Consider the following 27,283-nt stretch of genomic DNA (forward strand, 5'->3'; position numbering starts at 1 on the left):
TCAAGGACACTTCTCACCCATAGCTGGTATTGTACCAGTTTTGTCACTTGTCAGGAGGGTGACCTTGGGTAAGTTATTTAACCCCCCTGTCTCAGTTTCTTATCTATAAAGTGGCTATACCTCCCTCATTGTCTACTATGAGACCACAATGGTTAGCAAAGCCTGGCACTCTGCAGCACTCCCAACACTCCCTGAACTGTCATCACAGTCATGACAACAGACCCTACTTTTCCTCTGGGGCTACCCATCCTGCCCACCCCCCAAGGCTGGGAGAATTCCCATGAAGAAAATTCTCCACGTCCCATCCACTTGGGGCCAGACGGGTGTTAGTGATTAATGGACTCAGCTGTGATCTGAGAACACATTTGTTTCTAAAGTTTCTGATATCGTACAGCCTAGTTATGGCCCTTTAACATATTTATTTCTCAATACGTTGACCTTAGAAAATTGGAAAAACATAGGTCTGGAAGTCTCCCCTAGGCCAGTGACCCCAAATAACCTGTGGCAGAAGCCTTGGTTGTCCACCAAAATCCTTACTCTCCTTTCACAGTTCGAATAGCAGGCAGGGATACGGCCCGTGCCATTTCCCAGTCCAGCTGGCAGTTCGGTGTGGCCACGTGACTGAGTTTTGCTAATGGAATAGGCTAAGAAGTGATGGGCACCACTTCCAGGTCTAGCCCTGCAAAATCCCCAGGCTGGAGCAACTCTCCCCTTCTGCTGGCTGGATGCAGATGACAGGCCCCAGGAGACGGTGGGCCCACAGGATGAAAATAAACCTTGGGCCCCTGAGGGACATGTGATTGCTTGTTAGAGGATTAAGATACCGTATCTAAAGTGCCTGACGCAGACTTCCCTGGTGGCGCAGTGGTTAAGAATCCGCCTGCCAATGCAGGGGACACAGGTTCGAGCCCTGGTCCGGGAAGATCCCACATGCCCTGCTCACCTCTACACCTATCCTAGCACAGTTATAAGGTCAAGAAGTAAACTTCTTTGTCTTAACCTACTGAAATATGATTGAATTATTATTTATTATTAATTACAGCCTAGCTGAACCTGAACATTCATCCTGAGTGCCACTGTGATGTGTTTTCACTCAGTCCTTTCCCTACTTTGTGTTTACATAGATGAGTTCACATATGTGACTTTGTATTATATTTCTTACAAGTACGTTTCTACATTATCATATATTCTTCATAATTTAATGGTTGCAGAGTATTCCATAAAGTAGCTGGTAAACCATAATTCACTTAACCATTCTACTGTTGATATTTAGTTTGCTTCTTGTTTTTTCTCTACTTTAAATAATGCTATAATAAACATTTTTGTGCAGAAGCCTGATTCTATATTTTGAATCATTTTTAAAAACGTCACCAGAACTGGTATTATTCAAAGGTTATGAACTGGTATTATTCAAAGGTTATGAAAAGGTTGAACTTCTTTTCACAAAGACTGAATTAGTTACACTACCATCACTAATGATGTGCTCATTCCATCAGACATTAAAAGCGAAAGAAGTTTTACAAATACTGAACACTTCTTCATGTTTGTTAATTAGCGGTACCTCGTCTTTCGAGAATTTTGTTTATGTCCTGCCATCTATTGGAGTCTACATTTCCTGTAGATTTAAGTAATCTTAGCACTCATAAATCCTATCAAGAATGGATGATACTTCCCTGGTGGCGCAGTGGTTAAGAATCCACCTGCCAATGCAGGGGACACGGGTTCGAGCCCCAGTCCGGGTAGATCCCACATGCCGCGGAGCAACTAAGCCCGTACGCCACAACTACTGAGCCTGTGCTCTAGAGCCCGCGAGCCACAACTACTGAGCCCACGCGCTACAACTACTGAAGCCCGCGCACCTAGAGCCCGTGCTCCGCAATGAGAGAAGCCACCGCAATGAGAAGCCTGTGCATCGCAACAAAGAGTAGCCCCCGCTCGCCGCAACTAGAGAAAGCCTGTGCGCAGCAACGAAAACCCAACACTGCCAAAAATGAAAAAAAAGAGAATGATCATCCAAAATTTCAGAAAGCATTTTATTGTCAGAACAAATATTAAGGCACAAAAATACATCAGTTTTTTCAAACAAAAATCTTTGAAATAGTTTTGTCCTACATTCAGAGCAGCTTCTTCCAAATAATACAAGAATTTAACCTTTTAAATAAAAATATATAACTTCTTAAGCCCCTTTCTTCCCAAATACATGTTTTCCTAGTTCTAAAGAAGTTTCTTATTGAGCTCCTGTGTTATAATGTACATTTCCTTAAATCTAGTTTTGTCACTTATATACATTCGCTATGTAATTTAGTACTTTAACCAACATGTTAAACTTCTTTCTTATAAGGCATGGTGTTTTGTATTGCTTATCACATGCTGTTGATCATACAAAGACACAAGTACCAAAACTAGGGACTTATAAATCTAGCATAATACGTCTCATAAACCAGTCCTGTATGGCCTAGTGCAATAGACTCAAATCCCTTTTGAAAAAAGGATATAAAAATCGTTTTATACTTTCATGTACATGTATATCTTTTATACTTTCAGTCTTCACATTACAGTAGTGCAAATATAATATACTGCCGTAGAGGGCGAAAGTCAGTACTCTCTACAGGATATGTGAAAGATTTTAAGTATTATTTTCTTTACAGGAAAAGTAAGAAGTATGGGAATATCATCTCTTGGGCTTAAAAAATTCCCATATTCATCTATTTTCCCTTATTTTTTGAAATAAACTAACTTAAAGCTCCACTAAAGCAGATACTAATACTAATCTAACTCAAATCATGAAAATTCCCTTTTAAGCAGATTTCATACTTCACATAAACCTAACATGAACTGCATAATAAAAACACTTAAGCATTTTGCCTAGGAACACATAAAACTGGACTCTTATTCTCAGATCCCTGCATTAACAGGGAAACCCATCCTGATGGCATCCTAAGAATAAAATGATGTGACAGCCTCAAAGACCCTGATGCCCAGTTTCTGGAAACTTTGTGCAGAAGCGGGGATGACGAGCTGTACAGTGGCTCTGAGTGTGACTTCTCCCTGGGGTCCTTCATCAGAACTACGGCTACAGCCCCAGGGAGCCCCTCCTGTGCACACGAGGGGGCCGAGAAGGCCCTCTGTAGGAACACTCGATTCAGCTCATGAGTCACCAACAAACACAACTGCCACTGAAGGTGCCAGACACAGTATACGCCGCCCCTTGAAAAACATTTCTGATGAGGTTATCAGGAGAAAATACTGCTTTCTGTGATTTGGAGAAAAGTCTGCATTTCGCTGTGCACCTGAGCCATACCGGCAGCATCATTTTTCTTGCCAGCTGCAGGCAGAAGTGTTTTTATAAACACTATCAAGGTTATGTGAGAAGCATTTTCCCTTATTACTACACAGTTACCATCAACTCCCCACTCGCACTCCACGACATCTGCAGCTGGAAACCCAGGATTCTACATTTCAAAATTCAACTAGCGCCCTATGAGTTGGGGATCAACCTGCTTCAAAATCTGGGGACTGGTATTAGACACAAATGTTCGGAACAAGAAGCACTGGTCAGCTCTGAGACAAGCGGGCTGAGGGCAAGATACACCAAAACCAGAATGAACATAAATGCTGGGAAAGATGGTAGGTGGGGGCCCATTATTGTGGCAGAAACGGAAATAAGGAAGGGAACCCACACTGTTCTTTTCTTGGGAAGGATGTCCCAAACCTTTCTCAGTACAACACAGTCAATAGTTACTACTGCAAATAAATTTGAAAGTATCTTTCAAGAGGCATTACTACTAGAAAGTTTTTTTTTTTTTTTTTAAAGAAGATGTTGCAGGTAGGAGTTTATTAATTTATTTTTGCTGTGTTGCGTCTTCGTTTCTGTGCGAGGGCTTTCTCGAGTTGTGGCAAGCGGGGGCCCCTCTTCATCGTGGTGCGCGGGCCTCTCACTATCGCGGCCTCTCTTGTTGCGGAGCACAGGCTCCAGACGCGCAGGCTCAGTAGTTGTGGCTCACGGGCCTAGTTGCTCCGCGGCACGTGGGATCCTCCTGGACCAGGGCTCGAACCCATGTCACCTGCATTAGCAGGCAGACTCTCAACCACTGCGTCACCAGGGAAGCCCTAGAAAGCTTTTTTACTAACTCCTATGAAATGAGAAAATGAGAAGCCAATTCATAACGCAGGCTTTTGAAAGAAATCATTTTGTTTCGTGGCTTCACAATGAAAAAAATCAATGAAAGGTTATGATTTAAGTGCTTGTACTGGTTAAGAATTTAATGCTTAATCAAAAACTCTGGTGGCTTCCCTGGTGGCGCAGTGGTTGGGAGTCCGCCTGCCGATGCAGGGGATGCGGGTTCGCGCCCCGGTCCGGGAGGATCCCACATGCCGCGGAGCGGCTGGGCCGTGAGCCACGGCCATTGGGCCTGCGCGTCCGGAGCCTGTGCTCCGCGGTGGGAGGGGCCGTGTACCGCAAAAACAACCTCTGAAGTCATCCTCAACTCACAGGGCTAGAACTCCTTCAAAGAAAGACATATAGGATTCTAACTTTAATTCCTATTCTAAATGTTCACTAGGCTGTATCTTTGGTCAGGAGAGCAGCAAAACATTCACCATTTTCATCATACTATATTCAACTGCTTTTCAAGTTTAGAACGTGCTGCATTAAAAAAAACTTTTTTTTAAATTTCAAATCACACATTACATATATAATGTAACAAAATAATGTATAAAACATGGTTTAAGGTTAAAAAATTAGTTACAAGATTAATAGTGATGTACTATGCAGTTAAATATATAGTTTTTTATGAAACCAAATATGCTAGGATTACATAGAAGGTTCTAGTTTCCTCAAGGTTCACTGGTATGAGCCTCCCAGCTCGCCAGGGAGGAAGTGCTCTGGTGGAGCCCTGTGGCCAGGGGACCCCACCTGCCCCAGGCATTCAGCAGCAGCACACAGATATCTGGCCTGAGGGAGGGGACAGCGGCAGAGCAGATCTTTGGAAGTAACCTCTCTCCATGTACTGTGCTCCCCTGAGCTCAGACAGAAAAGACCAATGCTATGATTTGATGTGTGTGGTGATAATTACACACAAGGGCTTTGTGCAGATGTGCATACATACACACACACACACACACACACACACACACACACACAGAGCAAACCTAACCATATAAACATCCTTATGTTCCAACGTTAACCAAGTTCTACTTCTTATCAAATTGCTTCAGCATGAAAATCAAAGAGAATTATTATTGCATCTAGTAACTATAAACCCAAGAGGTGGAGACACTGCTTCACCACACCTCAGAAGAATCACATCACCTGAATCAAACAAAGGTCAGTGGAAGAACAGTAGGAGTGTTCATGTAAAAAAGGTGTCTTAGGGCTTCCCTGGTGGCGCAGCGGTTGAGAGTCCACCTGCCGATGCAGGGGACGCGGGTTCGTGCCCCGGTCCGGGAAGATCCCACGTGCCGCGGAGCGGCTGGGCCCGTGAGCCATGGCCGCTGAGCCTGCGCGTCCGGAGCCTGTGCTCCGCAACGGGAGGGGCCACAGCGGTGAGAGGCCCGCGTACCGCAAAAAAAAAAAAAAAAAAAAAAGGTGTTTTAAATTGTCATATTTCCCAGGAAAAAAAAAAGAGAACCCAAACCCACACGCCTGCCACCCATCAGCTAAGGGCATTTGGGCACCTATCTTCATTATAATACTTCTCTCAGGTCATTGCCAAGTCTAGGCAATTTAATGGACATTAAACTGGCATTCAAGAGTCAGCTTAATAAGGGTTGCAGAACCCTCCCACCATCTGAATTCTTAAGTTTTAGTACATAGATTTCCAAGATCATGCAATAAAAACTTATTGTACTGTATCAAAACAGAGTTCTCTTTTAGTCTTGAGGAAGTCCTTCACTGTTATGTAAGCTTCATTTACGTGGGTTCCAATCACATTATTTTTTCTGAAGAGAACATTTTTTCTGCCATTTCAGATCTGGTCATAATTTCCTTAAAAAAAAAAGGGAAGTTATTCATCAAAATGTTGATGCTCCTTCCAGGTCCTAACAGAATTCTCTACAGCGTCTCTACGAAGTAGTCACGATTTTGTGGGGTACACGCCACGATATACACAGAAATATTAGATATGGAAAATGAAAACCGATTAATCCAGACTTCCAGTAATGGAGTGTAATCAATTATCTGTTAAGCTCAGAAAACTGTAACACTTCTAATTCAGAATCACCAGTGTGAGGCAGGGACAGAGCTAAAATGGATTTCTTAGGCATAGAGCTCATCTAGGGATTTGCCTGACTCTACTACTTTAGGTATTTTTGAAATTACAAATCAATTATTTATCAAATGAATACTACAAATGCCCTTTTAAAAGCAATTCCAGGGTGTATCTTTCCATAGAGTTATAAATCCTGGAGTTCAATGGTTTTGTAGCAAGGTGCGTATACACGACAGCCTCCTCAAAACTTCCCATCCCACTGTGGCCAAATCCCCGCGCTGATGCCAGTCTTCTCCCTGACCTTTCAATGAACAGAGCTGTAGCTTCTCTCATATTCTAGAGCCACCACGTAAATTACTCCTTAGCTACCACTCATTTCCCGCTACTCTTCCTCTGGATAAACTGGTGGTCCCCACGTCCATCCTTTAATCCTTGCACTTCAGACGTCTTCCTGTCCTGGGCCACCCTGCAGTGTCCAGATGATCTATAACTAATTTTTTCCCCCCAAAAACCTTCCTAAATCCACATCATCTATTCACATTTCCTACCTAGTAAATGTAACTCAGTTAGAAACTTTATTTAATACCCCAGGAAAATATCTACAAACATAAGAGATTGATTTAGACAAACCGCCACCCTGAAGTCTTCTAAACTCTTACATCTTAAGATGTTAGAAAATCATAGACTCAAAACCTCCTAGAAGGATTCTTCCCTCCTTTCACACCAATAAGCATTTATCTTGCTCCTGTTTTAAATGAGGATCCAGTTCCTTAAAACTTTACCCACAACTCAACGCAGTCTTTCCATCTGCTCAATTTGTAATCATTTGCAAAAGTAACTTTCAGAGCTTCTTTTGAAATACATTTCTACCTTGTGAAAATAACAGCTCCAAGACATAAGCAAAAATATATTTTACCTCATCTGAATCCACTAATACTGGAAGAACTCTGAAATAAAAGAAAAAAAAAAAGTTGACAATGTTATTAAAAGGCAGTGTATCTACAAGGCTGAATATAAGCATATCCTGTGACCCACCAAGTCTCACTACTGGAAGACAAGTCAACAGAAGTGAATACCTAGTGCTGCCAACAGACACGGAGAAGAATATTCATAGCAGTGTTGTTCTTAACAGGCCCCAAATAGGTAAACTGGAATACTATACAGCCCCCCAAAGAGGTATAAACTATTGAGGGATCAAATTTTAAAAACTGACACAAGTCATCTACAGTTACAGACATCAGCACAGCAGTAGCTTTGGGGTCATGATTTGGGAGGAAAACAAGAAGATGGTTTTTAGGGTATTAGTGATGTTCCAGTTTGTTTTTTTTTTTTGCCGTATGCGGGCCTCTCACTGTCGTGGCCTCTCCTGTTGCGGAGCACAGGCTCCGGACGCGCAGGCTCAGCAGCCACGGCTCATGGACCCAGCCGCTCCGCGGCATGTGGGATCCTCCCAGACCGGGGCACGAACCCGTGTCCCCTGCATCGGCAGGCGGACTCTCAACCACTGCACCACCAGGGAAGCCCATGTTCCAGTTTTTGATCTGGGTATCTGGGTGCAGGTTACATGAGTATGCTTATATTAAAAATTTACTGAGCTATATACTTATTTAGAATTTGTGCACTTTCCAGAATGGGTGCTATACTTCAAAACTTTCAGTTAAAAAATTAGCTGATATATGAAAATAATTATAACTTCAAAATGGAAACAACAACAAAAATCAGCAATTCTAGAGGCTAGTATGTTGGAAGAACATCAAGGACTAAACCATGATGAATGAATAATTCCAAACACAGTGGGCATCCAATTATATCTTTGTTTTTTAAGCCCCTGGTTATTTTTTACTTTGAATAGTTGGACAAATACCTTGACTAGTGATGTGCTATCTAATTTGAAAACCCACATGTCATGTACTTTTGTGAGAACTTAAGAGGGATGAATAGGCTTGACTGTAGTCATCATTTCACTACGTACATATATATCAAATTATCATGTTGTACATCTTAAATAAACACAAATTTAATTAAAAGATATACCTATTTTTAAAAAGATGGATGAGTAAACATATTATGAAAGGTGGTATTTATGGTATCAAGTATTTGTTTAATCCTATGTCATTGTTACCATTGACTGGACATAAACCAGTGAAGGATACTGAAGAGAGAAAAAGTTATGCAACAGAACCTTTGCTCGGGAAAGACTATATGGATAAAAAGACAAACGTAGAGCTTCGATGTGCAATGGAGCACTGAGAGGGAGAGCCCAAAGGGTCTGCATGCCAAGGTCACAACATGAAAGTCACATCAACGCACAGTCCAGAGGATGCTACTAAGAGTGCAGCCCATGGTGGAGACAGAAGAAAGAGAAGTCGGGGCCTCACCAGATGTGAGGAAGGAGCCAACTTATATGGCTTGGAATAATATTAAGGGAAATCCAGACTGCTTTAGGGGAAGATGATCCAGAACCTTGGGAGCCCAGAAGACAGCCCATTGAGTGCTTAGCACCTCGTTTAGAGATAAACACTGCAATCTCCAAAATGGTTCCTTTTGTGAGGTAAATGACTATTTAAAACTTATTAAGATGGACTCAGCGCATTGAAGAGGAAGGAGAGCTATGCTAAGCTGGTCTTTTTGGTTTATCAGAGACACAGAAAAGCCATAATGAATACCATACGAATATCACAAAACACATTAGATCATATGGTTATTCATGATCTGTTTAAATTGTCCTATGACTTGCAAAAGTTTTGGTCCACTTCTATTGATGTATAAAGAAGTGTTTACCTGTACATGAAGTCCGGTTTCTAAACTTGCCACGTAAATTGCACATGAATTTTGGGTAGCGTTGTGCTAAACTTCTTGTGTTTAAAGTTTTCAGAATGGACACACAGGTTCCTAAGAACCTAAAATGCTGGAAGCTATCTTGGATTGTACAATTCTACTCATTTCACATAAATGGTTCATGAGAACATAAAAGAAGACATTTTGCTCTTTTATATTCCAGAGGAATTTTTGTAATCAGGCAGACATTCTACTTACAGAAAGAAACTGTAGAGACTAATGAGTCTCTAAGACATAAGGAGAACTGCCCAGGAGCCTTATTGCTTTCCACCAAGAAGTGGTGGCATAGTATGAGGTTACTCTACTTAGGTGATTTCCTTCTAAAGTACTCAGTAGTGAATTTCCAAATCTGGAAGATAACGGTTGCCACCTAATCTGAATCTCTCCACACACCCTTGCTCAAAATTCCATGAAGTCCCTAAGGATTGCAAACAAAACCACACACAACTCACAGTCTTCCGCATAACCAGAACACAGCAAACCTGAAATTATATGTAAACAGAGAAATAAATGCCAATACCAACAAAGTCCCTGCTGTCACTGCAAGCTCATGGGTACTGAGAGTGGGGAAAGAGAGGTTTGAGAGACTCTGTGAAAAGTAGAGGGGAAGGAGAATTTAGACAAAGTATAGACAAACCTCTTCAAGAAAAATCAACACTAAGTTCCAAAATACTGACTGCAGGCCAGTGACTTGGTAGTTCACAGTATCTGCTACAGGGAAGGGGCTTAAATTGAGTGGAACCAAAAGTAGCAGTCTTGAACAATTATGGTTTTCAGGGGAGAATCAGATACATGGAAGAGTGGTACCCTCAGGGCTATGGCAGCACCATGAGTAAAAAGAAGGAAGTAAAAGGGGAAAATTAAAGATCTTGTAGAAATAAAAGAAAAATAAGACACCACCAACCTCCCTCTCTCCATACCTCCATCCCATCAACATTCTCCTTAAATAAAACTATAATTTATGCAGCTGATGGAAGAAAGCACTCAGACTAGGAACTCTCACTACCAAATGCCTAGGAATAGGAAAAACAAACAAAACCAATTCCATATAATGGTGCAGGAAGAAAAAAAGAAGGAAAATGAAAATCAAAGTGTTTTACGGTAGAAGAAAGCTACAGCTATAACACAACACTCCAAATTAGATGAAATAAGTTAAAAAGAATATTTGGTGATATTAAAAACTACAATAAGAAATTTTAAAACCAAGAGCAAAAATGGATAAAAACAAAAGAGGAAGAAATTCAAAGAGCCCATTAAACTCTGGAAAAAAAAAAAAAGACAAAATCATCCCAGCAATGAAGAAAAAAATTACAAGGCACCCAAGGCAGAACAAATTTAAATAAAAATTTAATATGTGGCAAGAAAACTACTAAGAAAATGAAAATGATATAAAGAAAGAAGTAAAAAGAATTACACAGAAACTAGTAAAAAAAAAAAAAAAGGAAGATAGCAGGTAAAGGTGGAAAGAAATCAGATGATTCCTCCCACAGAAACATTTATAAAACCTGGACAAAAATATTAAAAATAAGTAGTTAAAGGCACTGGAAAATGACCAAAGGGAGTGGGGATATGAATCCAAGTAGCTCAACAAATTCCAACAATACTCAAAAAGGAAACCACACCTAGGCACATCATACACACACTGTGGAAAGCCAAACGTAAAGAAAAAAATCTGAAAAGCGGCAAAAAAATGACACAGTACACACATGAGGACAATACAACTAAAAACCGACTTCTCTTCAAAACAATAGAAACCAGAAGATATTGGAGGGATGTGTTGGAAGAGCTCAAACAAAAGTCAATCAAGATTTTTATATCCAGCAAAACCATCCTTTGAAAAGGAGGGCAAACAAATACACTTCACATAAATAAAATTGAAAGACTTAGTTTCTAGCAGACCCATACTGTAAGAAACACTAAAGAAAGACCTACAGGAGAAGGTGATAACTCAGATATACAGGAAGGAAAAAAGAAATCATACAGGCATGTGAAGGATATTTATACACCTATTTTCCTTTTATGACTATTAAAAGAAAAAAAGTATAATAGTGTACTATTAGTTTCATAACGTAAAGGCAGTTCTTACCTCATATGAATCTGATATGTGTGAATTTCAGTTACCACAGTTTAATTAAACAACACCAGTCCCTCAACAAGATAGTTCAAATTTCAGTTACTCAAAAGCACAATGAGATACCACTTCACAGCCACTAAGAGATCTAAAACCAAAAAGGTGAACAATTACAAGCGCTGACAAGGATGTGGAGAAATCGGAAACCTCATACATTACTGATAGGATTATAAAATGGTTCGGCTCTGGGAAAACTGCTTGGCACTTCCTCAAGATGTTCAACATACAGTTACCGTACGATCTAGCAATTCCACTTCTAGGTATATACCCAAGAGAAAAGAAAAACCCAAGAGAAGGAGACAGTCCTGAAGGCAGCCAAAAACAAAACAGAACAAAACCCAGGTAACATATGAAGGAACAGAGAAGAAGTACAGCAGACTTCTTTCTAAAACTATGACAGCTGGAAAACATTCAAGTGACAATCTTTGAAGTGCTGAAAGAAAAAACAGTCAACTAGGAATTCTATAACCCGCAAAAACAGCTTCCCAAACAGCCAAAACAAAGACTTTTTCAGACAAATAAAACCTGACAGACTTATTACCAACGTACTTGCATGACCAGAAACATAAAAGAAATTCTTCAGGCAAATGTGACATCATACTAGACAGAAACTATCTAAAAAGGAAGTAGATGGGAACAGAGAAAGGAACAAACAGCATGTGAAAACATCGTATTTGGCTATCCTGTTGTCTACCGTGGAAACAGCTATCTGGAACGTGTGTGTCATAAAGGACACTGATAAAGAAGAACCTGAATACCTCCAAGTTCCCGGAGGGCCTTCCTCTGCACTCTAGTTTTCCTATGCTCATGTTTTTCCTCCAAAAGCTTCCCCACCGTACATGGTATCGTGGTTACACGTGTTTAAAAAAAAAAGTTTGAATTCTTCCATATTATAAAGTTAAAACAAAATGATTCTGATCCTGATAAACTTACACAAGAAAATGTTGGAGTTGGTTATAGGGCAGGAGTATTAATAGAGTTGTTGTACAGTGAAAAAGGAAGGAGAAAGACAGACCAAGGCAGGGCTGTGTTTTCTTTGCATTTCGATATGAAGTTAATCAGTCATATACTAGTGATAGGGGCCTATAAAAACATACAGAGGTGAGAGTTTTGAAAAGCACATAACAAAGCATGAAAATTATCCCTTTATACTACAGCCTCAATTTTAGGTTCAAACTTTAGCAGAGGATATTTACACATCTGTGAATGAAGAGGGAATGTTTTCCTCCACCCACTTCAAATCTTCATCCTGTAGAAATAAATATTTACATATTAGCTTTTGCTTAATAATGCCTGAAAGCAGAATTTTGAAATAGAATGTATATATAATTTAAGCATTTAAATTCAAATGCATGACATTCTTTTAATTTCTACATAGCCTAAGAAGTTGACACTTATGCCACACGAAAATTATGCCAGTATTTTCTTAAACAGTCAAACGAACACTTGCATTTTGGATTTTTGTACTTCTCTGGTTTTGGTTAGATGCACAGGTGTTATTTTTTTGTCTTGAAAAACCACAGTAAAAATACAAAGAGTTGATGTATAAGATAGGAAACAGCATGAACATTGACTTGTATTAATTTCTTGCTTCCAGCATTCAGTCTGCCTCCTAATCTGTTCACTTTATGAGTTTATAATTTTTCAGCAGAAAAAGGTGATGGTACAGATATTCTAACCTTACAAAAGCCTACTTATTTCAGTCACTTGTGTTTAGTGCTCATGTTTCTGTAGGAGAAAAGAAAAGCAGGTCAACTGGGGTTTCTAAATTTTTTTTTCAACACAAACTTGCTCACAGTTATCTCCCTGGGAGTAAGAAAAATAAAAGGTATGTTGAATATTTTGGTTTATAATGCAAAATAAATCAAAATGGCTACATGGAATCCTCTGGTTCTAGCATTCATTATATCTTGCTTACTTACAGAGAGAGAGAAAGCAACTGAGCCAGTACTAATAGGCACCCCAATTCTCTGAGTGAATCTTGGGTAGAAATGAGTCAATCAAGGAGAGACAAGGTCCCCGAGTTCTGATCAAGAGCTGACTACACGGGACTTCCCTGGTGGCACAGTGGTTGAGAGTCCGCCTGCCGATGCAGGGGACACGGGTTCGAGCCCTGGTCCGGGAAGATCCCACATGCCGCAGATCAACTAAGCCCGTGAGCCACAACTACAGAGCCTGTGCTCTAGGGCCCATGAGCCACAACTACTGAGCCCACGTGCCACAACTACTGAAGCCCGCATGCCTAGAGCCCATGCTCTGCAACAAGAGAAGTCACTGCAATGAGAAGCCCGTGCACCACAGTGAAGAGTAGCCCCCGCTCACCACAACTAGAGAAAGCCCGCGTGCAGCAACGAAGACCCAACGCAGCCCAAAATAATTAAATTAATTTAAAAATAAAATAAAATAATTATCTAAAAAAAGTAAGAGCTGGGCTTCCTGGTGGCACAGTGGTTGAGAGTCCGCCTGCCGATGCAGGGGACACGGGTTCGTGCCCCGGTCCGGCAAGATCCCACATGCCGCGGAGTGGCTAGGCAGGTGAGCCATGGCCGCTGAGCCTGCGCGTCTGGAGCCTGTGCTCCGCAACGGGAGAGGCCACAACAGTGAGAGGTCTGCGTACCGCAAAAAACAAACAAAAAACAAACAAAAAAAACAAAAAAATAAGAGCTGACAACACAGTTTAGAGAAATGAAAACATTTTCCCTTGCTATATGTGCAAATACTGAGCTTTAAAATAAACTGAAACATATCCCTAAAATAAGAGGAAAATCTCTTAGCAAGCTGAAACTTTAATAGCTCTAACACCAGATAATTAAAACTGTGGAATTTTTTAAAGTTTAGTTAAATTACCATAAAACTACTCAAAGAACACATTTTAAAGAATTATTAATTACCAAAAGTAAGGATTAGAGAATTTACCAAATCCAACAAATGAAACTGTTTCATACACCATCCATCCTGTCAGAACTTAGGTGCGTACATAAATTTTTACACCTTATTAACCACAACATATGTGACTGTAAGAAAGCCAAATATAAAACTGTATGATAGGCATTTCCATTTTGTTTAATTACTCTCATAATTACCACTGTTATGCATAAATAATATGCATAAAATATTTAAAAACTCATCTCTACCCAATATTTTAACGTTTTATTCAAGTTTACATGGTTTAAAAGTCCCTTTCCAACAGACAACAAATGTTATCTGAAATAGCTTCAAAAATCACATAGAAGTGCTGAAAAATTAACACAAACTTTCACTATAAGAAAGCTTCCCAATCTTTAATGTGCATGTGAATCACCTATGGAATTCTGTTAAAAAGCAGATTTAGATTCGGTACATCTGGTGTAGGCCTGAAATTCTGTGTTTCTAACAAGTTCCCAGGTGAGGTTTGTGCCGCTGGTCCAATGACAGCACATGAAAAGTGAGGGTTTACAGCAGTACAGTTGTCAGACTTAACTAGTATCACTACTTAGTAACATTTATTTTCATACAAAAAAAACTAGTAAAAAGTGTTCTCCTGAAGGTCAATGAATGTGACACTCATAGAGATTTCTAAAGTATTAAAGACTGAGATGCTATTAAATATATACTATACTCACAAAATTATCAGAAGTAGCAGGTTTAGCTGTTCCATTGGAAACCATTTTTGAGACTCTTAATTTTATTCCTTCAGCTGTAATGAGAAACATTATAGAAATTCATAAAATTATAAAATAATAATATTTTCCTTTGTAGCTTCACATTTAATAACCCTATAAAGAGAGTTAATAGTGGAAGCTTTGGGCTGGGTGCTGGCTTTAATATACCATTTGGGAATGTAGGAGGGACAGAAAAAGTTAAAAACGTCATAACTGTTTACAAAAACAACCAGGTTCTCAAGTTGCTAGTCTGAATTCCAGTTTTAGAGGAGTTTAAATAAAGAAGCAAACATACATACATGCACACATTAGGTAGTTTCAGTACATTTTAAAGTTCATGGATTTAAAAATCTACAGCATTTACAATGCATTTAAGAATAAAACACACCTTTGGCCATGCTTTCACTTCTCTAATGTATACATTTTTAAAATGTGTTTATGGTATAAATAAAATAGGGAAGAAAAAGATTTTCCTTGTATTTGACCAAGGCTCTTCTTTATGCCAGCAGGTTTAGCAGAGGAGAGGTCAAGAGCATGAGTCCTGAAACTAGATGGCTTCACTTGGAATTCTGGCTCTATCTACGTAACCTCAGGCTAAGCAATCAACTTTCTGTGACTCAACGTCCCTGCCTGTAAAATGGAATAATAATGTCTACCTCAGAGAATTCTGATGAGCATTAAACAAATTAGCGTATATAAGGTACCTGAAACACAATGTCTACGTCCAATAAGTATTCACTTTTGTTACTACAATAATTTGCAAAAAGTGCTTCTCCATAAACTAGGACAGTTGGTACAATATGATGAGATCAAGTGCATAAGTGGACATAATGAGTGAAAATGAGGTTCCTCAATCTGAAAACGTTTCCATGGGGCGTCTGAAATCTCAACATTTGAGATCCTTCTCTTAAAGGTGTAATACACTGATTTTTTTTAACTGAAGTATAATATACAAAATAAAATACAAACTTTTAAGTGTACAGTCTGAAGAGATTTTTATCAACACTTGTGTAACTACCATCCCAATCAAGACATTTAACATTTTTATCATCACAGAGGATTCTTTTTTTTCATTTAATATTTTCTTTCTTTCTTTCTTTAGGTCTTAGTTGTGGTATACAAACTCTTAGTTGCGGCATACATGTGGGATCTAGTTCCCCGACCAGGGATGGAACCCAGGCCCCCTGCATTGCGAGTGCAGAGTCTTAACCACTGTGCCACCAGGGAAGTCCCCACAGAGGGCTCTTTAAATTCCTTTCTGGTCAATCCCAACCCCACCAGAAGCAACTATTGCTTTGATTTACATAATCACCACAGTTTACTCCCGCCTGCTCTAGAACTTCTTATAGAAAACCATAAGGACTCAATATTCATTGGATTTGACTACTTTCACTCAACATAAAGGTTTTGAGATTTATTCATGTTGTATAGTGTTTATTACTTTTGCTTCCCAAACAGCATTCCATTGTATAAGTATACCACTATTATTTTATCCATTCATCTGTTGACAGACATTTGGGCTATTTCAGTTTTGGACCATGAAGGATCAGGCTGCTATGAAAGTGCACGCAGTGTCTTTCTGTGGACATCTGCTTTCATTTTCATTTTTGGATAAATATTTTGGAGTGGAATGGCTGGGCTATATGGTAGGTGTACGTTTAACTTTTTAAGATACTGTCAAACTGCTTTCTTAAAACTTCTTATGACTTCTTCCACAATGTATGAGCGATACAGCTGTTCTACATCCTCTTCCGCGTTTCATGCTGCCAGTCTTTTAAATTTTAACCATGCTTGTGGATACATGGTAGCATTTCACTCTGGTTGTAATTTGCGTTTCCCTGACGACCCCAGTATTATCGAGCACCTTTTCATGTGCGTACTGGCCTTTCCTTTGTCTTCTTTGGTGAAGTGTCTATTTAAGTATTCCATTTGTTTTTTAACAAATTGAGTTATCTTTTATTGATCTGTAGGAATTCTTATATTCTGGATACAAGTTCTTTGTCAGATATATGTATTGAGAAGGTTTCATCCCAGTCTAGGGCTGGCCTTTTCACTTTCTTGTTTCTCTTGATGCACGTAAGTTTTTAACTTTGGTGATGGCTAATTTACCAACCTTTTTATTTTACGGTAACTGCTTTTTGTGTCCTAAGAAACTGCCTAACCCAAGGTCATGAAGATATCTTCCTGTTTTCTGCTAGAAGAGTTATCGTTTAATCTTTTACATCTAGGTCTGTGATCTCTCTTGAATTAATTATAGGTGATATTCACGGCAGGAGTCTAGGTGATTTCCCCCCATGTGTTTATCTAGTTGTTCCGCACTCTTTGTTGAAAATACTATCTCTTCCTCATATAAAGCCTTGCTGCCTTTGTCAAAAATCAATTGACAAATGAGGTTTCCAAGTTGGAGCTAATTTAAATATTATATCTCTTTTAAAAACAAAAGCTTTAGAGACCTCCTATTACATTGGAATCAATCTGGTGCTAGTAAGAGTACATTCTTTAAAGTGTTATTGCATTGATAAAATAATCTGAAGCAACAACAACAAAATCCACTGAACAATATGTACAGATTTATTTTTGGACTATTTTTTTTTAAGTTGTCTGAAATTTCATTTCATTTTATTTTATTTATTTATGTTTGGGACTCTATTTTGATACACTGATGTAAGTATCCTTATGCCAATACCACACTGTCTTGATTAGTATAACTTGAAATTTTCGTCCTGAAATCAGTGTTAAGTCCATTAATTTAATTTTATTTAGATATAACTTCCACACCATAAAATGCACCATTTTGAAGTGTACAATTCAGTGGATTTTAGAACAGTCACAGAATGGTGCAATCATCATCACTGTTCATTTCAGAAGCTTTTCATCACCCCCACCCCCACCAAAACCTCATACCTACTAGCAGTTACTCCCAACTCACTCCTTCCACCAGCCCCTGGCAGCCACTAATCTATTTTCTATCTCCATGCATTTACCTTTTCTGGACTTTTCATATAAATGGAATCATATAACATACGATCTATTGTAATTGGCTTCTTTCACTTAGTATAGTGTTTTCAAGATCTACGTTGTAACTACAAGAATGTTTAGGTTCTTCCAGATCTTTTGTATTTCCATACATATTTTAAAATCAGCTTAACATTTTTTAAAAAATCAGCCAGAATTACAATTGGGACTGTACTGGATCTACATATCAGTTGAGGAAGTGATGGTTTAATAATATTGAGAGTTACAATTCATAAACATTTACTTATTCTATAATTTCTCTTGGCATTGTTTTGTATTCTTCAGTGCAGTTTTCCACATTTTTTTCCATTAAATTTATTCCTAAATATTTTATTTTTTGAAGCTCCTGTAAACAATATTTTAAATTTCATTTTTCAATTACTTCCAGTTATATAGAAAAATCTAATTTCTGTATTTGGACATATATCCTATGATTCTGTTATATTATTCACTTATTCGTTCTACTGTATTTTTTCTTTTCTATAGACTCCTTAGAATTTTCTACATACTTAACGTTGCTGAGGAATTACCTGGCACTCCAGTGGTTAGGACTCCGTGCTTTCACTGCAGAGGGCGTGGGTTCAATCCCTGGTCGGGGAACTAACCCCACAAGCCGCGCGGCACAGCCGAAACAAAACAAAACAAAACCTTGCTGTTTGTAAATAAAAACAGGTTTACTTCTTGCTTTCCACACTTTATGCCTTTTGTGTTCTTTGGGTTGGTTTGTGTTTTGCCTTTCTGCACTGGCTAAGAACTGCTGTCTGATACTGAGTCAAAGTGGTGAGCAGATATTCATGTACTTTGTTCCCAATCTTGGGAGCAAAGTATTCACTATTTCACCATTAAGTATGATTTTAGCTGTAGAGTTTTTTCACACTATTCTGTAATTTGTTTGCTAAGTGGGTTTCTTTTTTAAAAAATCATGAATCGGTGAATTCTGTGATGTGTCTTTCTGCACCTACTGAGATAATTATGTCCTTTTTCTTCCTTACTCTTTAGATGAATTACACTGATTGAATTTCAAATGTTGAAACGGCCTTGCAACCCTGGGATGAAGTCCACTTGACAATGATGGTCTTTCATTATTCTTCTAGATTTTATTTACTAAAAATAAAATAAAATAAGAGTGGTATGTGGGATCTTAGTTCCCTGACCAGGGATCAAACCTGTGCCCCCTGCAGTGGAAGCACAGAGTCTTAACCACTGGACTGCCAGGGAAGTCCGTTTAAATGAATTTTATGTCTCTACTCATGAGTGACACTGGTCTGTAACTTTCTTTTGTCTTTGTCAGATTTTGGTATCTGAGCTGTGCTGGCCTTATAAAACAAGTTGGGAAGTATCTCAACTTGTTGAGATAAGTATCCCTACCTCCTCTATATTCTTTTTTTTTAAATATCTTTATTGGAGTATAATTACTTTACAATGGTGTGTTAGTTTCTGCTTTATAACAAAGTGAATCAACTATACATATACATATGTCCCCATATCTCTTCCCTCTTGCGTCTCCCTCCCTCCCACCCTCCCTAACCCAGTCCTCTAGGTGGTCACAAACCACCTAGCTGATCTCCCTGTGCTATGCAGCTGCTTCCCACTAGCTATCTATTCTACGTTTGGTAGTGTATATATGTCCATGCCACTCTCTCACTTTGTCCCAGCTTACCCCTCCCCCTCCCCGTATCCTCAAGTCCATTCTCTAGTAGGTCTGTGCCTTATTCCCGTCTTGCCCCTAGGTTCTTCATGACATTTTTTTTTTTTTTAGAATCCATATATATGTGTTAGCATACAGTATTTGTTTTTCTCTTTCTGACTTACTTCACTCTGTATGACAGACTCTAGGTCCATCCACCTCACTACAAATAACTCAGTTTCGTTTCTTTTTATGGCTGAGTAATATTCCATTGTATATATGTGCCACACCTTCTTTATCCATTCATCTGTCAATGAACACTTAGGTTGCTTCCACGTACTGGCTATTGTAAACAGAGCTGCAATGAACATTTTGGTACATGACTCTTTTTGAATTATGGTTTTCTCAGGGTATATGCCCAGTAGTGGGATTGCAGGGTCGTATGGTAGTTCTAGTTTTAGTTTTTTAAGGAAACTCCATACTGTTCTCCATAGTGGCTGTATCAATTTACATTCCCACCAACAGTGCAAGAGGGTTCCCTTTTCTCCACACCCTCTCCAGCATTTATTGTTTGTAGATTTTTTGATCATGGCCATTCTGACTGGTGTGGGATGATATCTCATTGTAGTTTTGATTTGCATTTCTCTAATGATTAGTGATGTTGAGCATCCTTTCATGTGTTTGTTGGCAATCTGTATATCTTCTCTGAAGAAATGTCTATTTAGGTCTTCCGCCCATTTTTGGATGGGGTTGTTTGTTGTTTTGATATTGAGCTGCATGAGCTGCTTGTAAATTTTGGAGATTAATCCTTTGTCAGTTGCTTCATTTGTAAATCTTTTCTCCCATTCTGTCACCCCCTCTATATGCTAAAGAGTTGCCTAAGATTAGAATATTTCTTCCTTAGGTATTTGAAAGCATTCACTAGTGAAGCCAGCCATCTGGGTCTGGAACTTTATGGGAAGATTTTAAATTTCAAACCCAATTTCTTTAATAAATATATGGCTATTCCAATTAGTGGCATAGGGTTAGAATTAAGATTAGGGTAGTTTCTTAAGTGTATTTCTCAAGGAATTTGTTCATTTTATCCAAATGCCCAATTTGTTCATAATAACCTCTTACTTACCCTTTCTTGCTGTAGTAATGTCCGCCCTATCTTTCCAATGTTGGAAATTTGCCTTGCTATATTTTATTTCTGGTTTAGATTACCTAGAGGTTAATCAATTTTTATTAATCTTTTCAAAGAAACTACTTTTGGCTTTGCTTATTTTCCCTACTTCCCCCTGTTTTCGATTTCATTGGTGTAGACACAACTTTATTATATCCTTCCTTCTAATTACCCCAGGTTTAATTTGCCATTCTTTTTCTAGCTTCTCAAGATGGAAACATATTATCAATGTTTTCTTGGTAATAGAGCATTTAAAGCTATTAATTTTCCTCTAAGAATTGGTTTAGCTGCATCCTGTAAAATGTGACATGTTATGCTTTTATTATCATTAGCATGAAATATTTTCTAATATTCCTTCAATCCACGAGTTACTTAGAAATTATTGCTTAATTTCTAAACATCTGATTATTTTGTAGATATCTTACAGCTGTGCATCTAATTTAACCATTGTGATCCGAAACGTACTCTGTATGATTACAATCCATTGAAATATATGGAGACATTTTTAATGGCCACACATATGGTCTATCTTATTCAACGTAGACTTGAACCTTTATTCTTTGGTTGCTAAATGCAATGTTCTATAAATATCAATCAAGTCAATTAGGTCGATGGTTTTATTCAACTCTAACTGTGACATCTGGGCCACCTCTAGATTGATCTTACTGATTTTTCCCTCAACTATGGATCACAGCTTCCAGTTTCATCCTATGTCTAGTAATTTATCATTGTATACTGGACATTGAGGATGGTATCTTATAGACTGGATTCTCTTATCTTCCTCTGGGAAGTGTTGTGTTTTGTTCTAACAGGCAATTCAAATTATTGCTAGATCACTCTGATCTTTTGGGGATATGCTTTTAGATTTGATTAGGGTTTATTTCAGTTTAGCTTTAGTCCTAGGGTAAATTTCAGTGGTCCTAGACTGTGGTCTTTACTTCTAAGGAGTGGCCCTTCTGGGGTTTTAATGGAAAGCACTTTTAACTTGTTGAGATTTGAATTTCAAACTCTGCTGTGGCAGCTGCTGAAATTTCTGTTCTGCTTCCTAGCCTAATAGCTATTGTGTTCCCCCTGGCTTCTTGGAGTCTCACTTTGCACATACCCAGTTCAGGTATCAGATAAGACTAGAGAGACTTTATAGACTTTCGAATTTCCCCCTTTGTGGCTCTCTCTTTTCTGGATTTCTTCCATCAATCTCCAGACATTCTTACAGCCCCAAATTTCACTCTCCAATTCCTTGCATCAGTAAGATTATACCTGTCTGCTTGTGCTCTAGCCACTGTACTGTCTCATTGACTGGGCATGAACTCTTCTTTCATGGTTCTCTTCTTTCAACAGTGAAATCTCCTCCAGTTTCTGCCTGCTTTTCTTTGCTCTCCAGTGCCTCCAATAGTTAATTAAAAAAAAAAAAAAAATCTGTCCAGAGTTTATTCTAGCTGTCAGCAGGAAGATTAGCCCCAAACAATTCATTCCATCATTATTGGAGCCAGAACTAACACACTGAATTTTAATATCTCTGCTGTGAATAAGTTTTGCAGATTTCTTTTCTTAATAGAAAAGTCAGAAAAACATGAAAGAATTAGTTGTAGGTGATAATCTGATGAGAGGAGGTAAAAGGAAGTGTGGACACTGAAGACACACTGACTATGTTGCAAATTTTGCTGACTGGGTAGATTATAAAATTTTCACAGTAGAGAAACAAAAAAAAATTGTGAAAAAGAATTGTTACTAATAAGAGAAACCAAAGTAAGAGGAAGGAAGAATGGAATAAAGATAAAATTGCTCTTTACATCTGAGTTACATACTTATGTTGCCGTAACAAATGCTTTAATTACAGTGTTTTGGTAAAATTAATAAAATGGTAAGACACTTAGGTATAAATTAATAGAAAGAGGAAAACTAAAGCACTAAAACCATAATTAGAAATGCTTTGGGCATGACCGGGAAATTACAGATGTGCACAATTTTCAAGAGCAAGAAGAGGTGATACAAAGAAATTTAGCAATCATCATTAGGAAGACGAATATTGTTTAGGAGCTAAGCACAATGTATACCAAATCACTCTTGTGGGAAACAGTGCAGCTATTTCAATACTTAGACTTTAAGAGCAAACACATAACAAAACCTCAAACTATTCTAGCAATCTTGAAAATTTCATTACTGACTTCTCTTCTGTGACTGTCTACCATAATAGAGGTTTCTGCAGATACAGTTTTAAAAATATTTTACAGGAAAAAAAGTGTATCTGACCTTGCATCACAGGTAGAGGTACAATATTTCTTTGTTACAATATATGCAATGGTCATTTAATAAGAAAATATGCCACTCACTTAAATTTTCAGATGTTACCATGAATTCTTCAATTTCATCATCAGAATCATCTATTAAGGGCATGAAGGCATATCTAAATCAAAAACAAGGAGTAGTTTTACTAGTGTGTTTAAACCTGTTCAACATTCAGTTTACATCTAAAAGAGTCAGTACACACTTTAAGAAATATATACACTTAAAAAGTTTCCCATAAATTGAAATGATAAAAATTTAATTATTTTACTCTCAAATCAGCAAAGGTTACTGTGAAGAAACTGAAACTGGGGTTCCCAGACCCGTTGGTAAAAGCATCAATGGATCAAATTTCTCTGGAAGCAACTTTGAAATATCGAATGCTCAGGGAAGGGAATTTTCTGCTGTACTTTTTTCTCCATGTCAGGTTTACCTCCCTGCCCACTATTTTTACTTATCTCCTAACGAAAAGAAATTGCTAACCTGATTGGTGAAAATAAAGCACACCACTCAAGCCACATTTACTGGGTCCAACAGCATTCAAAAAGCATTGCTGATTTAAAATAAAAAAAAAGCACTGCTGATAATAGCAACAAAACTAGAAACTAAGTGTCTAATAATTAGGGACTGCTTATATAAATTATGCTACAATCATATGGAATGCCAGAAAGCTATTAAAAATAATATGGTAGGTCTATACAAGATGATAAGGAAAGACACATTTTAAACAAAGAAAGTGCAGAATAGTGTATATATGTATGTATGTACTATCATTGTTGTTGTATAATATTTAAATGTTTTTAATCAAAAAATTTTCTATTGAAGTATAGTTGATTTGCATGTTGTTGTAATTTTAAAGAGAGAGAGAAACACACACACTAGTATACACTTTTTCATTTTTTCCTAGAAGGAAGAAACTTAACAGTGCTTTGCTTGGGGAAGAGGAATGAGGCAAGGGAAGCTGTGGGGCTTCCTGTCACATGTAGTGTAAAGTACAAGTTTCTGAATTTCGCATTCAAGCTCTTTACGATTTTGCTCCCGCTTTTCCTTTCCAGCTTTATGTCCCACCAATGGAAGGGTAGTAACCAAACTGTATGGCTTCTTGGCCTCCAAAGTATGCCATGTCTGTTCCCGCTACCCCTAGAAAACCTGCACTCTTTCGCAGGTCAGCCAGTCACTGTCCTACTCCTTTCCTAAAGGTGTAACATAAATGCTGCCTTTTCACGGACCCCTCTTCCACCTTCCTGCTGGGCTTATATATCTCATATTTCACTGTCTTGCTTTTGTTACATTCGTCTCCCCACTTGACTGTATGTACACTCTCTAACAGCAAGGACTACCTCTCCAGTTTCTATAAATGCTGTTTTAACATTGTAGCAGATGATGAACAAATCCTTGCCGAATCTGAACTTTCCTATGTTAGGTACCTCTGATTGTTTGCTGATGGTCTCCACAAAAACATTATTACAACAAGGATAAGGGAAAAAAGGAAGCTCCAAAAGGCATCATCAATCCAGAGTTCCATCCAATCCTATAATAAGGACAATTCAAACAAGAAGAGTTAATTTTCTGATAAACATACAGATTTCCCATTCAAATAGTACATAATGACAAGTACTAATGAAATCTTTCCAACCAGTAAGTCTTCCAAATGAATAAGCACACGTTTTTCCGAGAAACATAAAAACTAAGAAATGCTATCTCTATAAAATCATTATGCTTACTTCAGTAATATTAATGCTTACTTCAGCCTTATAACCAATATAATGAATAAAATCCTAACAAATTATATAGTATCATAAAAAGAATTAGAGGGACCTCCCTGTTGGCGCAGTGGTTAAGAATCCGCCTGCCAATGCAGGGGACACAGGTTCGAGCCCTGGTCTGGGAAGATCCCACATGCCATGGAGCAACTAAGCCCGTGCACCACAACTACTGAGCCTGTGCTCTAGAGCCTGCGAGCCACAACTACTGAGCCCATGTGCCACAACTACTGAAGCCCGCGCACCTAGAGCCCGGGATCCGCAACAGGAGAAGCCACTGCAATGAGAAGGCCATGCACCACAACGAAGAGTAGCCCCCGCTCGCCGCAACTAGAGAAAGCCTGCACACAGCAACGAAGACCCAACACAGCCAAAAATAAATAAATTAATTAAAAAAAAAACAATTAGAGTTTAAAAGGGCTTCAGAGGTCAATTATTTTCTAGACAAGAACAGTTTCTTCTCTCACTAAATTATCCCCACGGCAGCAGAAGTCCAGGGTTTTCCGAGGGCTCTTTATAATTATTTATATAGAACCACAGACTATTTCCAAATCAAGAAACGCCCAAGAGGGTCTTTTATTATTTTAAGTCTGAGAAATGTATCTTCTTCTAACTAGAGAATCCATGGAGGGTATCTCCTGAATGTTCACAATGAGTACACCATCCTAGAAACATGTCAGGCTTAAGGTTTACAGTCCTAAGTACAAAACAACCCAATTACACTGTGTGCTGGAAGAAAAAGATTTCCTGTTACCTAAAATTATACAGGGGGAGGATTCCTTTTCAAAATATACAAAAAGAAGTTGAGAAAAGGGCATAACTGGAAAAGGAGATTTAAGAGGGACTTTTTCAGACATTTAAAGAAGGCAAATGTTTTTATAATTCTTTACAAAATAATTCCAAGTAAAGAAAATCTCCACTAAAATTATCTGTCTACAAACACAAAATTCTTCAAACTTACACAAAATAAAATAGAATAATTAAAAATGAAAACTGTTTAAATAGGAAGATTATACTTACTGATTGACATTTTGCAATTCTAAATGTCTTAGTTGTCCACACCATAAACACTACAGATGCTGAAACACACCAAAAAAAGTCAACCATTGAAAGAATATGCAATACCAAAATAATGTATTTTAAAAGAAAAGTTAGATAGCGTACCCATTATGGCAAAGATCAGGGTATTTGTGAGGTGCCTGTACAAAGAAAACTTCACTGTGTTCCTTCTTAGCCTTAGAGTCTTCATAGTTTGTGCCAAACTTATAAAAATGTGAAAAAAGTTAAGGAAAAAATTTAAATAGTAATATACAGGTAAGATAAAAAACAAGAATCTTCTGCTACATTTCCAAACTTAGCACTGCTATATAGTACTGCTACACATAATTCCTATAATTTAAAACTAATAAACACACAGAAAATGTTGTCTTATCCAATATTGTATAATCATGATACCAATTTCATCACAGATATTGTTTTACAATATACCACTGTCTGAACTAAGTAAACACACTTCAAGGAAAAAAAAACATAAGCGAGAAGACCTATGATGTGCTCCTTCAATGCCAAGTTCTTGAAACAGAGAACAGAGCAGGACACACACTAAATGCCAAGTCCCCCTTAGGCCAGACACTCTTTACAGATCCCATCATGACATGCCACTTGGCGTGTGCTTTTCTGTCTGTTTCTTTCTTATTTTGTTGTTTCTGGTCTCTTCTCATTTTATCCTCCAAATGACCATAATTAAGAAGTTACACCATCTGCCAATTCCATTTTATAAACTGAAACTGAAATATGTCAAGTAACACAAATCTGGACTTAGGTAAAAAGAGACTTTATTGAAGAGATTATTGCAATAGGGAGAATGTTCCGACTATAAGATCCGAGAGGGTCCCAAAGGTCAAACAGGGAAGGGCTTTGCTTTTATAGGGAGGGGTAAACAGGTGCCGAGAGCAGCAGGTGTGAGAAGTGGGTGGCCTGACGGGACAGTTGCTCAGAGAATGACTTTCCTTGAAGTCTGCAGGTTTTCAGGAGGGGCCATGAAGGAGGGCTGCGGGTGGATGAAAGCTCAGGAACCCGGGGGAAGGAGAAGGCTTAGTTTGGTCCAGTCTGGTATTTTGTCCAGATTGGTCAGTGGGTACATAGGTCTGTGTCTGGCCTTGTCACAAGTGAACATGGGGGCACCTGGGAGTCTCATCGAAGGCCTATGGGGAAAGGCATCTGTTTGTATTGACAGTAAGCCTTTTCCCTGAACACGAAAGGGTGGAGGCTGTCTTAACCACGGCTGTTCCAGGAGCACGGGGCTCAGGTAAAGTGCGACACTGTCAGGTACAAAGAAGCAGAAAGAGGCTTGTCCACTGGCTCCTCAGTAGTGCAGCTGTGCTCAAGCCAGAGCTCTGTAAACGGGAGCTGCTTCCTCTGCAGCACCTGCCAAGCCCCGTTCAGGGACCACACTCTGAACATACATAATAGAGTTGAGCAAAGGAATGGAAGTGGCACAGTTTGCACTTAGGCCTCCTATTTAAATTCCAAATACTTCACTCATCAAAAACTTCACTTTAGTACTAAAACTACCAAAGCTGCTTTTCAATCTTTCTGAATGACCAATAAG

General features: G+C 38.5%; 1 protein-coding gene across 1 annotated transcript in view; it reads right to left on the bottom strand.

The window, feature by feature from the left end:
• Nucleotides 1-5,320: 5,320 nt before the first annotated feature.
• Nucleotides 5,321-27,283, bottom strand: part of TMEM87B (transmembrane protein 87B) — a 48,346-nt gene continuing 26,383 nt past the window's right edge. The window contains exons 12-19 of the mRNA XM_082852141.1: nucleotides 25,837-25,945; nucleotides 25,693-25,751; nucleotides 24,337-24,440; nucleotides 22,957-23,030; nucleotides 14,781-14,854; nucleotides 12,375-12,427; nucleotides 7,126-7,156; nucleotides 5,321-5,986 (exon numbers count right to left, since the gene is read on the bottom strand). Coding sequence (XP_082708267.1) covers nucleotides 5,927-5,986; nucleotides 7,126-7,156; nucleotides 12,375-12,427; nucleotides 14,781-14,854; nucleotides 22,957-23,030; nucleotides 24,337-24,440; nucleotides 25,693-25,751; nucleotides 25,837-25,945 — 564 coding nt within the window. The 3' untranslated portion in view covers nucleotides 5,321-5,926. The remainder of the gene's footprint in view (nucleotides 5,987-7,125; nucleotides 7,157-12,374; nucleotides 12,428-14,780; nucleotides 14,855-22,956; nucleotides 23,031-24,336; nucleotides 24,441-25,692; nucleotides 25,752-25,836; nucleotides 25,946-27,283) is intronic.

Source organism: Leucopleurus acutus (assembly GCF_964270905.1).
Source record: "Leucopleurus acutus genome assembly, chromosome: 12".
Lineage (NCBI taxonomy): Eukaryota > Metazoa > Chordata > Mammalia > Artiodactyla > Delphinidae > Leucopleurus > Leucopleurus acutus.